The sequence below is a fragment of the Chelonia mydas genome, chromosome 2, assembly GCF_015237465.2.
Source record: "Chelonia mydas isolate rCheMyd1 chromosome 2, rCheMyd1.pri.v2, whole genome shotgun sequence".
In the NCBI taxonomy this organism is placed as follows: Eukaryota; Metazoa; Chordata; order Testudines; family Cheloniidae; genus Chelonia; species Chelonia mydas.
This window is the reverse complement of record NC_057850.1, coordinates 97,636,331-97,650,046: the sequence shown is the minus strand read 5'-3', so window position 1 is coordinate 97,650,046 and position 13,716 is coordinate 97,636,331. Positions and strand designations below refer to the sequence as shown.

Below are 13,716 nucleotides of genomic sequence, written 5' to 3'. Positions count from 1 at the left end.
AGTTTTCAAAAATGGCTGCCTAAATGACATGTATAAATTCATCTCTGTGCATGCAAGCTGGCCCTAACATTCACCGTTCCCTTTCTGCATGTGTAATGTCTATCTGCATGTAAAAATATGTGGGATTTATGAGCCCAGTTATCTACAGCTCTAAGGTTTGCTCAGATCTAGTTGGGAGGGGGAGGCCACAGGGCTCCAGCTTCTTGATTCAAGGGCAGCTGGCCCTGGAGCAAGGCATCCTGCTCTAACTTACCCTGCTGACAATGCCAGTAGAGGATCAGGGTAGCAGAGCTCAGCTGTGCTACATTCCTCCTGCCTGCTTTTCCCTTGTTGTGCTTGGGATGCAGAAGTGGGTGAAGTAACAGGGGGAATTCTTCACTGAGAACTCTGGTTTGTTCAGGCCACTGCTCTACGCAACAGAACAAAGCAGCCTTGGAGAATCTGGGCCTTGGTCTCCACTTTAGGCAGCCTTTTCTGAAAACTGGGCTGACTGTGAGCAGAGAAAAATTATTTATCTTCACAGTTTGTTTTGAAAGATAAGAGGAAGTATGATGGGAGCTATAGCATGTAGTGGTCTTGTACATTGTCAGTGCCCAATCTCTAATAATAACAGAGGCAAAATGGTAATACAAGACACCAATAAAGGCAGTCCCTGAACTGTGGAGTTTAGCAATCCCTGTTCAGTTTGCTATTAGGTCACAAGTGAAATGAGTTAGGTGTCCTCCACCTGATACTTAGTGAGCATTTGCCCATATCTTACATCACAAGTCTACCAAATACAGCTCAGCTACACAGGGAGGCCCATGCTGGTAATGGATAGGTATGGTTAAGGAGGGTTGAGTAGAATGGCCAGGGACAGCTTGTAGAGTGCCTCATGCACTATGCTTTGCTCTTATCAGTGTTAGAGGCATTTTGGACTCAATAGTGGAAGCAATAGCTTGTACAGTTTACAGTCACCAAGGGGCAGAATTGTCTTATTTGCAGCTCCAGAAAGTCAATCTGCTCTTTTACCTTTTCACAGGTCATCTGTGACAAAATATTCCGTCACTGGTTTTCTCCAAATCTCAGGGGACCCACAATTTCCTTCCCTCTGCAGTTGCAATTGCAAAAGGCTGTTCATGAATGTGCCAAACCAGGACCCAAGGACTTGACACAACACCAGCAAACATCTCTGCATTCTCTGTCTGAGTTATACCATTTGTTGCAAGCCAGTCAAAGAGAACTTCAAAAAGCAGCCTTGTGAAACTCACTGGTAGCAATGATATATAATAATCATCATTGCCAGCAGTCTCTCTCTCTCTCTCCCCCCCCCACGCACCCATCCATTGTATTAATTTTTACAGTGTATAGATTTTTTTTTTACTATGAAAATGAAACCCATGGTTGAAGATGCAGTGAATGTTATTAATCCCCTTTGAAGTGTGAAATTGTTTGACATTATATGGACACTATTCTTGCTTGGTTTTTTGAAGTCACATTGGCTCTCCACAGTGACATTCTGTCATTGGTTGCCCATAGAGTTGTGGTCTCCTGCTAAAATAGCATCCAGCTGAGAGCTGATCCCAGGGTGATGAGATATTTATCTGTGGATGGTGCTTTGAAAATGAAAAGTGTAAATGCTTAGCAGAACTAATATTAATTTAAAAGAGAGGCATGAGGTGTCCTTATATTTCACCACAGAGTGAGGGACTGGTAGGCAGGGTTCAGGACAGACTACTCTGCACAAACAGCTTCTGCCAGTAGGGAACTGCATAGACACATGGCTGATTTTGTATAGACTTCTCCTTCTGCTGCTCTCAAAGGCATTGCCTTTCTTTATCTTTTGCAACTGGAGCCCTAGCCGACACTGCTGGAAGAAAATACATCAAGTTGCTTAGGGATTGTCTAAACAGAGAAATTTACCAGCATAATCATAGTGGTAAAATTATACTGCTATAGTTATACTGGTATAACTCCTCATGTGAACCCTCTTATTCCTTTTCTGGTTTAGTTTATCTCGCTTTGAGAGAGGTAGATGGGACACTTTAGCAGGCCGCAGTGTACCATATCACTTCCTTCCCTTCTCCATCATGGAAGGGATTGTGGAAAAGAGTAGGGAATACTGGCGGCTTTTATTTAGTACATGCAACATTTTTTTGGCTTTATGGTGATATTTTAGTAACAAAAGGAATTTTGCATGAGAAGTCATGATCCGCAGTCAGTGGGACCAGTTACATGAACAGGGATTGCAGGATTAGGACTTTAAAGCTGATTTCCAAAGTTCTCTAGCTGTGGAGAGTCTAGCAGACAAGTTTAGAAGCTGTCTCAGTTGTGTACTGGTGCTATGCCCGTCTGCCATTGCTGGCAGATTATGGGACTGCATAAATGAGGCAGAGACCCGAAAAAACAAACATTTCACAATTTTTACTAAAAGATCATCAGATGGGACTCTCCAGTTTGGAATTTGGCAGTGCTGGGTTGGGGGCATATAATTACATTTGCAGCTTATCTATATGAACATTCTGAGGGCTGTTTCCACTCAAAAGTTAAAGCAGCCCTCCTGAGAGATGTCGTTAAGCCAGCCTAACCCACAGGAAGAATTCTTTTGTCAACGTAGTTACTGCCTCATGGGGGGTGGGGGGTGGATTATTGACAGTGATGGGAGAACCCCTCCCATCGCTCTTATGTCTACAATGAAGCATTACAATGGTGCAGCAGCTGTGCAGCTGCAGTGTGTTAAGTGTAGACATACCCTTAAATCACAGCAGGCTAATGTGGGATAGATTTACAGCCCAGTATTTTGCCACTTTGAAACTGCTTTACAGACATTAGTCTTCACAACAGCCCTAAAGCTTGGCAGAAGTACTATTTTATTCACAGGCCTTGTCTAGCTAGGAAATGGGCGTTCTCTTTAAAGAGGGTTAGCTCATGTGATTTTAAACACCTCTTAGCACCTAAAAACGCATTAGCTAGCTAGGAGAAGTCTAGGATTCCTCATGACTAGCTAACATGTTCATAAGGATGTTAAATCATGGTGCTTAATCATGTAAGCCCTAAGTAGTGTTTCAAATTATGTTAGGTTTTACACCAGCGAGAATGAGGTTAAAGAACTTGCCCAGGGCAAGGCCAGGGAACTGAGTCAAGATTAGAACTCAGAAATCCTTGGATGGTAAATCTTTGCTTAATCCACACTTTTTTCTAAGAAATCAGAGAGACATTTTAAAAAAAATAATCCTCAGCTAAAGTAGAAAACGTACCAAAAAGCCCAGGCCCTGTCAGAAAGCTGAGGTCACCCATGATGTCATTAGAAAATGTAATGAAACTGGTTGAGGAGAAACAAAATCAAACTGGATGGAATCTGCAATCACTGAACTGAATCAAAGAGAGACGCCTGCAAGACAAATGCATTAAAGATTGTGAGGTGGTCAGATCCTATGTAAAGGGGGCCAGATAAGTACCATAAATAGAAAGAAGGTGGGAAAAGGGACAAAGGAAAAGTCAGGGAAAAATAGGTTAAAAAAATAATACAGCTCAGCTTCTGGTTGGCTCTGTGTATAATGCTGTCCTCTTGCAATTGGCCAAGGTAAGGTGCCTTATTTCTAAGAGATGGGGATGGGGGCAGAAAACTCTGTTAGCTCAAATGGCACAGGGCTGTGGGGCCTTTTGGACTAGGATAGAGAGCTCTGTTATCCATGGTGCATGTGTGCAGTAGAGATCTTTGTCCTGATCCAACTATGGGAGGTGGATCAGGCCCCATAAGTAGCCACAGATTTGTTACACTTCCCACCAACAAACTGCCGGTATTTCACAGCAAGAGGCAATGATGAACCTAGAAAGATCAGTAGCAGCTTATTGTGCACACCCCCAACACTGCAGAGAGCCTGACCAGAGACCCCCATGGCAGACTGGTTTCCCCATTATCATCATTTCCTTCTCTCTTTCTGAATCCAGAAAATACAATAGAGGAGGAACAACAACAAAATCAATTTTTGCCATTTTGTGGCAATATTGCACTCCACCATTTACCATTGTGGGTTCCCTTTCATAGCTTCAGGTTTGCATTTTGTACAGTGGAGCGAAACAAGTGTTGACATGGTTATTTGAATCTTAAAACGAAACACGGCAACAAGATCTTAGAATAAACCTTACTTGGTTCCCCAGGAGACTGTCTGATAGGGTTTAATAAGTGAAATCACGTATGAAAATTTTCTCTGACCCCCTGAGGGCTGAGCTGTAGGTCACCTTCACCTGACATGAACCTCAGTTTAACTCATTACATTCTTCCGCAGCTCATTAGGTTTTGTTTAGTCTTTTCAGGTTACAAAGAACAATCCTCATGAACAATCAATACCTCAGAAAATATTGAGTAGCAAAGCAAATGGATGATTTGCACTTGGCAGGGCTTTAAGGTTACCTCCAACTGGATTTTAGTAAACCTTCATTTGCAATTGGCAAGTCTAGGAGAACCTAACAGATTGTAAGAACACAATGGGCCTGATTCTCCATTGTCCTGCACCTTGTGAAGTCATTTAAATCTGTGTAAAGTGAGAAACCATGCTTCCACTCACATGAATGGACAGTACAGATTACATGGTGTTTTACACTTGCTTTGCACCAGAGCAAATGACTAAAGATGCAAGGCAGTGGAAAAACCAGGCCGTGTGTCTCCACAGGACAGGGGTAGGGGAGGGAAATAGGCCTTCTCATTGTTTGTACCTTGTGTAGCCACTTACAATTGTGCAAAGTGAATGTAAAATGCAGCCAAATCAAATAGGAGCATTTTACACACACTTTTCATAGGTGTAAATAGCTATGCAAGTTGAAAGACAATGAAGAGTCAAGCCCAACTGGGGATATTCAGTCTTGAGGACAGACTGAAGGGGACCAGAAAATCTTCAAATATGTTAAGTGCTGTGCCAAAGAGTATGAGGATCAATTGTTCTCCATAGCCACTAAAGGCAGGATGAGAAGTAAACAGCTTAATCTACAGCAAGGGAAATTTAGGTTATAGATTATGAAAAACTTTCTAACTAGAAGGACAGTTAAGTGCTGGAATAGGTTACCGTGAGAGGTTGTGGAATCCCCATCATTGCAGATTTTAAAGAACAGGTTAGGCAAACATCTGTCAGGGATGGCAGCGTGGGGGTATGGACTAGATCAGTGGTTCTCAAAGCCGGTCTGCCACTTATTCAGGGAAAACCGTGGCAGGCCAGGCCAGTTTGTTTACCTGCCGCGTCTGCAGGTTCGGCCAATTGTGGCTCCCACTGGCCGCAGTTTGCCGCTCCAGGCCAATGGGGGCTGCGGGAAGGGCGGCCAGCACGTCCCTTGGCCCGCGCTGCTTTCTGGATATCTATAAAGCTGCAATACTTTTATTTTCCTTAGTGTGGTTAATAAACATAGTTAAAATGTGATTTATAATGGCTACAAGAACATAAAATATTGAATATAAATAATGACAAATGAACAGCAATAATGAAATATACTCAGCCCAATTCAGCTCTTTTACATCTCTGAAAACCCACTTGTGTCAGGGTTTTCAGAGATATAAAATAGCAGACTTTGAGCCAATAAATGTCATTATCAAAACACTCTCAAAATATCAGCTGAATTGTATTAAATTAGGTCAATGTAACATCACTGAATAGGCTTTACATAATGCAAGTAAACTGTGTATATGTCCATTGCCCTTAAAACTAAAGAAATGAAGCCAAGGTTCAGATCGTATAGTGATAAGCACTATAGAAATACCTATAAAATAGAATTTGCATAAAATACATGGGGCATATCCTCAGCCTCACTTCATCCTATTTGTACGCTCTTTCCTTTGTATAAATATGTGTATGTACTAAGTCACGTGTGACACGTGGGAGAAAATCCAGTGTTTAGACTTGATTTTGATTTCACTCTACACTGGTGTAGCTACTCTTTGACTTTATTTACTCCTGATTACGTCAGTGTGAGAGCAGTGTGACAACAGGATCAAGTTCCATATACTGAAGAGAAAAAGGTAAGAGTTATGTGGATAACCATCTCATTTAAATTACATGGCGTGTTACAGGCCAGATTGTCCTTTCCTTTCAGCTCATAGCCTTATGCAAGAAGCAGCACATAGCTGCGCTACCCCAAAAGGAGTCCAAGTAAGGCAGTATGCCACAACTAGCATGTTGCTACTATCAGGAATCAGCATTTGCAGCATAGCCAGTCTGGAAGCAGAGCCAGTCCCTAGGCTACCTAATGAGCACAGCTGGCCTGTAGTAGGCTGCCTGATTGGCTACATTGCCTGATTGGTTCGAAGAGTCAGCAGTCTGGTGCTTAAGCCCAGTGGCTGCTCAAAGCATTTGCTCATGGCTGTGATAGCTCTTGTGTCTGCTTTTTTCTAGTCCTGTCCCTGTCCCATTCCAGGTAACCTGGTCTTGACCTTTGGTGCTGATTCCTGCTCTGACCATTGAGTGTGACTACCCATGTCCTGTTGCTTGAGAGCTACCCCACCCCAAAATGACTCAGCTGTGCTAGTTGGTGCATTGGGCCAGAGACACAGCTCCACTCATTCCCCTTCCCCTCTTTATCCAACGAAAGGAGAAGGGAGGATGTACTGGGTGTGTAGCTGCTTTTCTTTCCCTGCACCTGAAGCAGAGATGTGGTAAGATCACACTGGGATAGGTGGGTGTGTATAGCTTTCTCCTCTTTATGCCCCGGTGCAGGCATGTAGAGGCAGATCAAGACCAAGACCTGACCATAGAAGCTGGTCAAGACTTGTTGGTCTAATATTTTAAAAGTGACTAATCATTTGGGTGCCCAACCCAAAGCACCTTAAAAAGGCCTGGTTTCCAGAGGGCAGGTGCTCAGCAATTTCAGACTCTTTAATGCTCTTGGGTGCCCAACTAAGATCCATTAATCAGTCTTGAAAATTTAGGCCATTGCATATAAGGGAAATGTAACTGAAAGCATGAAATAAAAAGGTTTTATTTTAAAAAAAATCTTATGAACTAAGAAGAAATTGCAGCAGCAGGACGCGATGGCTCAGGAGATTGGCAGTGAGCTGTGTAGTTTTATACTGCTGTAAGAAAGGTTCAAAATTAGTAGTGGTTCATTGGTTCAAATTCAATAGTCACCAAAAGCTATCTAAGAACTCCTCTGTAAACTCTATGGCAACCTTTTTCTTTCTGAGCCTCCCCCCCACACGCTATAAAAACTCCAGGGTCCACCTGTCCTACAAGAACTGTTTTTCTGCATATCCAATAGATTAAAAGTTGTATTAAATTGCTAGTTATATAAACACACACATATAATATAAAAAAGAAAAGGATAATATAGGTACAAAAATAAAAAACTGAATATTATTTTTTTAGTTACTCAGCATGAAACTTGTTGCTGGTGCTGACCCATAGGCTGGGTGGCCCGCTAAGGTGAGTCAGGGTGTGAAGGTGGTACCACTGCCCAGGGCTGAAGCCTGGTTTATTTTGGCAGACCCGTGAAACCTGCTTTTGGCCCCCCAGGGGACTGCAGACCCCTGGTGGAGAACTGCTGCTTTATGGGCCATGGTGATATTAGCCCAGTTCTTGTGGGAAAGATGTCTGCAACACAGAAGTCACCACCAGAACTGTCTCAAAGTGGCACCTTTCTCAGTCTAATTAAAGAAGGTAGCAAATGGAAGGATATGGGGATGGAATTAGCTGTTCATCACTAAAGATGGTCCTTCCAAGTGGAGGCACATTGTCAGGGTGCTGGGTGTGTGTGTGTGGAGAAGCTTGTGCTACCACTCTCCATTCTGTTCCTTGTAGGAGAATAAAAGATCACTTCATTTTGCAGGTCTGACATCTTTGAGAGGCACTACATTCCTATCAGGAAGAACAATAAAAGAAACAAATGCAGTAAAGTCAAAGTTCCTGCTGTCTTAATTTTTCCACGTTCGTGTAGCTTGGGGGTGTTGACAGCTTTGGCTGAGAAGCAACTATTTTCATAATATTGGTCTGTTCAAAACAAGATCATATAGATGAATTGAATAACATTTGCTTTTTAATGGGGAGACAAATAGAATTTGCACTGAGTAATAGCTACATAATCCTGGAGTTTCTCTGAAAAGGATAAAAGAAGAGTTGTTTGTGTTCAGTTTTATCAAATTTTAAATTAAGTTACCGAGGAAAGGTTAGGATAAAGCATAATTTGACATTAAAGAGGAAGAATAATGCCAACTCCATTGGTACTGGCTTTTCCAGGGCTTTTATACATATGAGAATAAGATCTGTAAATTATAAAATGATACTGGGACCCCTTCTAAGAGACCTTCACCCTACCATTTCTTGTCCATCCATTGTAAAAGAGATAGTATTGTTCTATATAGTTTATCACCATTATTAGAGGCTTGAATACCCTTGCTTTTCCCCAAAAGAAGAACTAAATATAGCTGATACAGAAATTCTTTTACAGCAGCGATGCCAAGTTGTTGTTTTTAAACACGTCTGTGCAGAGAAGAAATGGGCCCTTATCCATCTTGCCTTCCGGCCAAGCCATTTAACCAGAACTGGGAATACTGACAAAGTTTCTCAGTCTCCCGCTCTCTAACAGAATTGTATAAAATAAAGCAACCCTTTCCAGCTATCAGTAGGGAAACAGAAAGCCACAAAATGTTCGTTAAAATATTATGCTGCACAGGTTTTTTCAGGAAAGAAGCCAACAGTTGTGCAGCACAACAGTTATAATAAGGGGTAAATGTCAATATGTAAATCAATAACTGGCTGGATGCCACTGGCTTCTGGATGGTTAGCTGAAGACTGAAATCTTGCTGCTTCTATTGTGTCCTGCTCACAATGGTACAGAGCCAGTGCTACTAGAAGGAACCAAGCACAACAATGCAAATCATGAAGCCCCTGAAGAACATTTCTGCGCATGGCTGCTTCTTGTAATCAGCCATGGAATTTAATGAGGCACCTGCAGTTTATAGATAGCCTAGTTCCAACATAAAGTGCACTGAGAATGCAATGTCTGCTTCTTAAAATTCATCAGTAAACCATACACTAGAAAGAGCTCACTGCAGCAAACAATGCATCCCATCAGTTTATAATTCCAAGTAACCATATTCTCCAGATAGATGACCTACAATGAAATTGGAGGTTAATTCAGAAGCCAGCAAGGTCTCCTAAGTAGCAGAAGAGTGAAAGGAAGGAGGGTAGTTATTTTGAGTTAATATGTTTTATTCACATTTGATTTTACTTTTTATAAATGAAGTAGCCACTGGAGTCAGTAGATACTTCTGACATGTGACAAGAGCAATTAACTCTTTGTACACCTGACCCACATCACATGAGTTGGATCAAGAAATAAAGCTCAGCCTCGTACCAGTGCTTCTAGGTATTATGCAATTTCTATAGTCCTGAATTCACTAGGCTGGTTACCCCTTCTCCTTGCACAGTATGTTCCTTGCAGTAGAAACACAATCTGAGGGGACCAGTGGCTCCCTCCTGTGTCCTGGGTGAATGGTCTCCTCTTTCCTTTGCTCCTACCTTTACTTTTCTCCAGTGCCTTTGGTTGTTTCCCACCTGCTGCTGCTGCTACAGTTGGAGTGGTTACTATAGTGGCTTTGCATCTAGTTCTTCTTCCATCTGCTTCTCCTCCAGCAACTCTGCTTCTAAGTACATCTCAGCCATTGCAGACAGTTGGTGTCAGATCACGCATCCCCGAACCCTTCATGTAGCTGACCTAAATGCATCTTTAAAAACCGCAGCTCTATTAACTCTAAGGCCTGGTCTACACCTAAAAATTAGATCTGACCTAACTACATCGCTCAGGGCTGTGAAAATTGTTGCTCTCTGTGAGACATAGGACAACCTAACCCCCAGTGTAGACACAGCTAAATCAGTGGAAGAGTTTTACCATCTCTCGGAGAGCTGGATTAACAATATCAACATAAAAACCCCTTCTGTCAATGTAGGAAGCGTCTACACTGTGGCACTACGTTGCTGAGTTAGATGCAGGACTCACTGAATTAAATTTATAGCCAGTGTTATGGAGGAGGTCAGTTTATGTGATCATAATGGTTTCTTCTAGCCTTCGATCTATGAATCTATTCCCATCTAATCAAGAATGGCCAGGCTCATGGTCTGTGGCATTGTCCTCTCCCAGGACTCTATAGGTTGCTTGTGACTCTCCTGTTAGGAGTGGAGTTGGACAATCCAGGACTACTCTCACTGAGCTGCAGTGGCCATCTGGCTGAATGTAATCAGACATGCTTCTGGATTACCATCTAGTTCCATTTTAGATGGGTGTACTCTTAGACTTGCAGGAAGCGTAGGTGGTAGTTTATTACAAGTAATCAATAAAGATAACCACTATCCCTCCCTATAGCTGCCCTTCTGCATTTGTGGAATGGGGATTTTATTGATGATTAGAAGATGGGATGGGATGTTCTTTGCAGCACTTTGAAATAATTCAACAACAACATCTGCTAAAAAGGAGCCCCTCTGAAACAGTGAATTCACAGAAAAATAAAAGGCTTGTTGCTAAGAATTACAGATATTGTCACCTACTGAGTAAGCAACTGGAAATCACCGGCATTATTCCCTGAATCTATAATACATTCCAGGCTTTATTATCTTGGACTAGCATATGTTATTGCCACAGCAAAGAATTCTGTCAAACTTCTTCATGTGATCCATTCACTAAGTGCGTCTCAAGCTTCACAGGAAATTGGCTATGAATTATTTTGTAACCATTGACTACGGCATGTTGACTTTAAACATCTGGGATTAATATTTGAAGTCTTGGTCTAATTTTGTCATAACCTGTAAATATCTGACACTCGCCTTAAAATTTTTCCTGGAATGGCATCCCTTGGAGATTTTTAACACATGTTATAAAGTGTAATCTGTGTTAAGATTGAGCAGTACTTCTACAGGATAGAAAGAGAGGGGTAGATTTGTATTGTTAGTTATTAGAAATACATTTAACAGCAGCAGGAAAAAAGTAAGCTTCATTCTGCTCCACTTTTGTTGTTGAATATAGTTTACTTGTCAGTTTCATGTCATGTAAACATCCCATTCTCCGCTCCCCCCCCCCAAATTTACAGTAGTTATGTCTCACTTGCCAGAACCTCAGATGATGTAAATGGACAGAGCTCCACTGAAGTTAATGGCGTTGCAGCTATTTACACCATCTGAGATTTGGCCTAAAGTGTTTAAAACTGGAAGTGTGGCATATTGCCTAATCCTGGCACAATGACTTCATGCTTAGTCAAAGCAGATGCACAAACTGGTCACTCTTATGTGGTACATACTGGTTGGCTGACAATCACTGCTTTAAAGACAGCAGTCCTATAGCAGCCTCTCACAAAAGGGTTTAGGTAGAGCAGGTAAATTTTTGGCAACAAACTTTGAAAAAAGTGAAGTCTTCATTACTTTCCACCTTTTTTTGCAGAAATTTTCAAAACAGAAAATTTCAAGCTAACTGAAAATAGAAAAAAGCTGACAGCAAATTTTCAGCTAGTTCTGGTTTCAGGGAATAATTTTAGTGGAGGCTTCAGATGAGAAAGTCTTTTTAAACGACCCCGTACTACTGCATATATTGACTCTAAAATGGATACCTAGAGAGGAATTGTGGGGCAGATTGTCACCTGATATAATCTGGCATAATTCCAGTAAATTCGATGGGGAGCTACACTGATTTACACCAACTCAGGTTCTTGCCCTGTATATACATTTTTGATCTGGCACAACATGTACTACTGCTCAAGGCAGTCGGAAATGGAAAGAATACGTGGTCACTGATCTGTGTTAATTCTTTTGTGGATATCTTGTAAAGGGGCAAGTTGGTTTTGAATAACAGGATGTGAGCAAATGGCATTTCTACTGTTCTCCAGACAGAATATAGAATCCATCTCATATCTTACTTCCTAGGGTTTGGCCGTCCTTAAATAATAACAAAAGAACACAAACCTCAGTCCTTTTTCCCAAAACCTTGCCATTCTTAGCCCTTCCTGGTGAATCTCTGTATTTCCACCCCTCACAGCTTCTGACCATAGGCTTGCACCACCTCTTTTATAACCTGGTGAGCCAAGAAGTCACGTTTGTCACAATGAGTCAGCAAAATTTAGTCAGCTTTACAAGAGAGCCCTATAAGGTTACAGATTGTACCATCTGTTAAATGGGGCCATAAGGAACCCCAGGGTTAATGGTTGATTTCTAAAGACTGAAACAAGCAAGCATTTTATAAAATACATGTTGGTTGGCTGTTTATTTTTTAAGAGATTTAAATGTGAGCTTTTTCCGTATTTCGTGCTGCCAGGTGCTTGTCTTGTTATCTACTTGGGAACTTATAGGACCCCATCTCCACAGTATCTGAGTGTCTCACAAACATTAATGGATTTACTCTCATGGCACTTCTGTGCAGAAGGGGAGTCTATTATTCCCCTCCCCCTTTTTTTTTTTACACACAGATGGGGAACTGAGGCCCAGATGGGTGCTCTAACCACCAGGCAATAGGCTGCTCTGAGGTAGGTTACTCTCAATCTCTTCTGGTGAAGATGTACCGCTTTGCAGAAAACAATTCATTGCGCCAAAGAGCAAGATAATGACTTTATAGCCTAGACCAGGGGTGGGCAAAGTTTTTGGTCCGAGGGCCACATTGGGGTGGCGAAACGGTATGGAGGGCCGGGTAGGGAAGGCTGTGACTCCGCAAACAGCCTGGCTCCCCGCCCCCTCCCACTTCCCGCCCCCTAACTGCCCCCCTCAGAACTCCCTACTCATCCAACCCTCCCTGCTCCTTGTCCCCTGACCGCCCCCTCCCAGGACCCCCTGCTCCTAACTGCCCCCCCAGGACCCCACCCCCTATCCAACCCCCCTTGCTTCTTGTCCCCTGACTGTCGGGATCCCCGTCCACATCCCGCCCCCTGACAGGCCCCCCAGGACTCCTGACCCATCCAACCCTCCCCCACTCCTTGTCCCCTGACCGCCTCCTTCTGGGATCCCCGTCCCTAACATCCCCCCCAGGACCCCACCCCCTATCCAACCCCCCCTGCTCTCTGTCTCCTGATTGCCCGCCCCCCCCGAACCTCTGCCCCATCCAACCGCCCCCTGGCCCTTGATTGTCCACTGGGACCTCCTGCCCCTTATCCACACACACCTCCCCGCCGCTCCCTTACCAGGCCACTCAGAGCGGCAGGACAGGCTTACTGGAAAGCCTGGGAGGTGGGCGTGTGCAAGCCCCGCTGCCCATGCTGCGAGCTGAAGCTGCGGGGGTGGGGGGACAGCTGGGGAGGGGCCGGAGATTAGCCTCCCTGGCCGGGAGCTCAGAGGTCGGGTAGGACGGTCCCGTGGGCCATAGTTTGCCCACCTCTGGCCTAGAGATTAAGGTATCCCTTAGGGGGTGAGGTAGGAAAGTTGAATTCAGATCTCTTTGCCTGATTCAGAGGCAGGAGATATGGATTCAAGTCTCCCCTGCCTCCCCCAGGTGAGTACTTTAATCGCCAAGCTATACCAGTGGTTCTCAAACTTTTGTACTGGTGACCCCTTTCACACAGCAAGACTCTGAGTGAGACCCCCCCTTATAAATAAAAAAACACATTCTTTTATATTTAACACTATTATAAATTATGGAGGCAAAGCATGGTTTGAGGGTGGAGGCTGACAGCTCACAACCCTCCCATGTAATAACCTCACGACCCCCAGTTTGAGAACCCCTGAGCTAGAGAGATGTTCTCACTCTCTTTAACTTTGGCCCGATTAATATTTAAAATAATGTATTGAT

At 43.2% G+C, this 13,716-nt stretch overlaps 1 protein-coding gene across 1 annotated transcript in view; it reads left to right on the top strand.

The window, feature by feature from the left end:
* DIPK1C (divergent protein kinase domain 1C) overlaps positions 1–13,716 on the top strand; it is a 43,092-nt gene that overhangs the window by 13,357 nt on the left and 16,019 nt on the right. The window contains exon 4 of the mRNA XM_007054595.4: positions 1,022–12,463. Coding sequence (XP_007054657.2) covers positions 1,022–1,243 — 222 coding nt within the window. The 3' untranslated portion in view covers positions 1,244–12,463. The remainder of the gene's footprint in view (positions 1–1,021; positions 12,464–13,716) is intronic.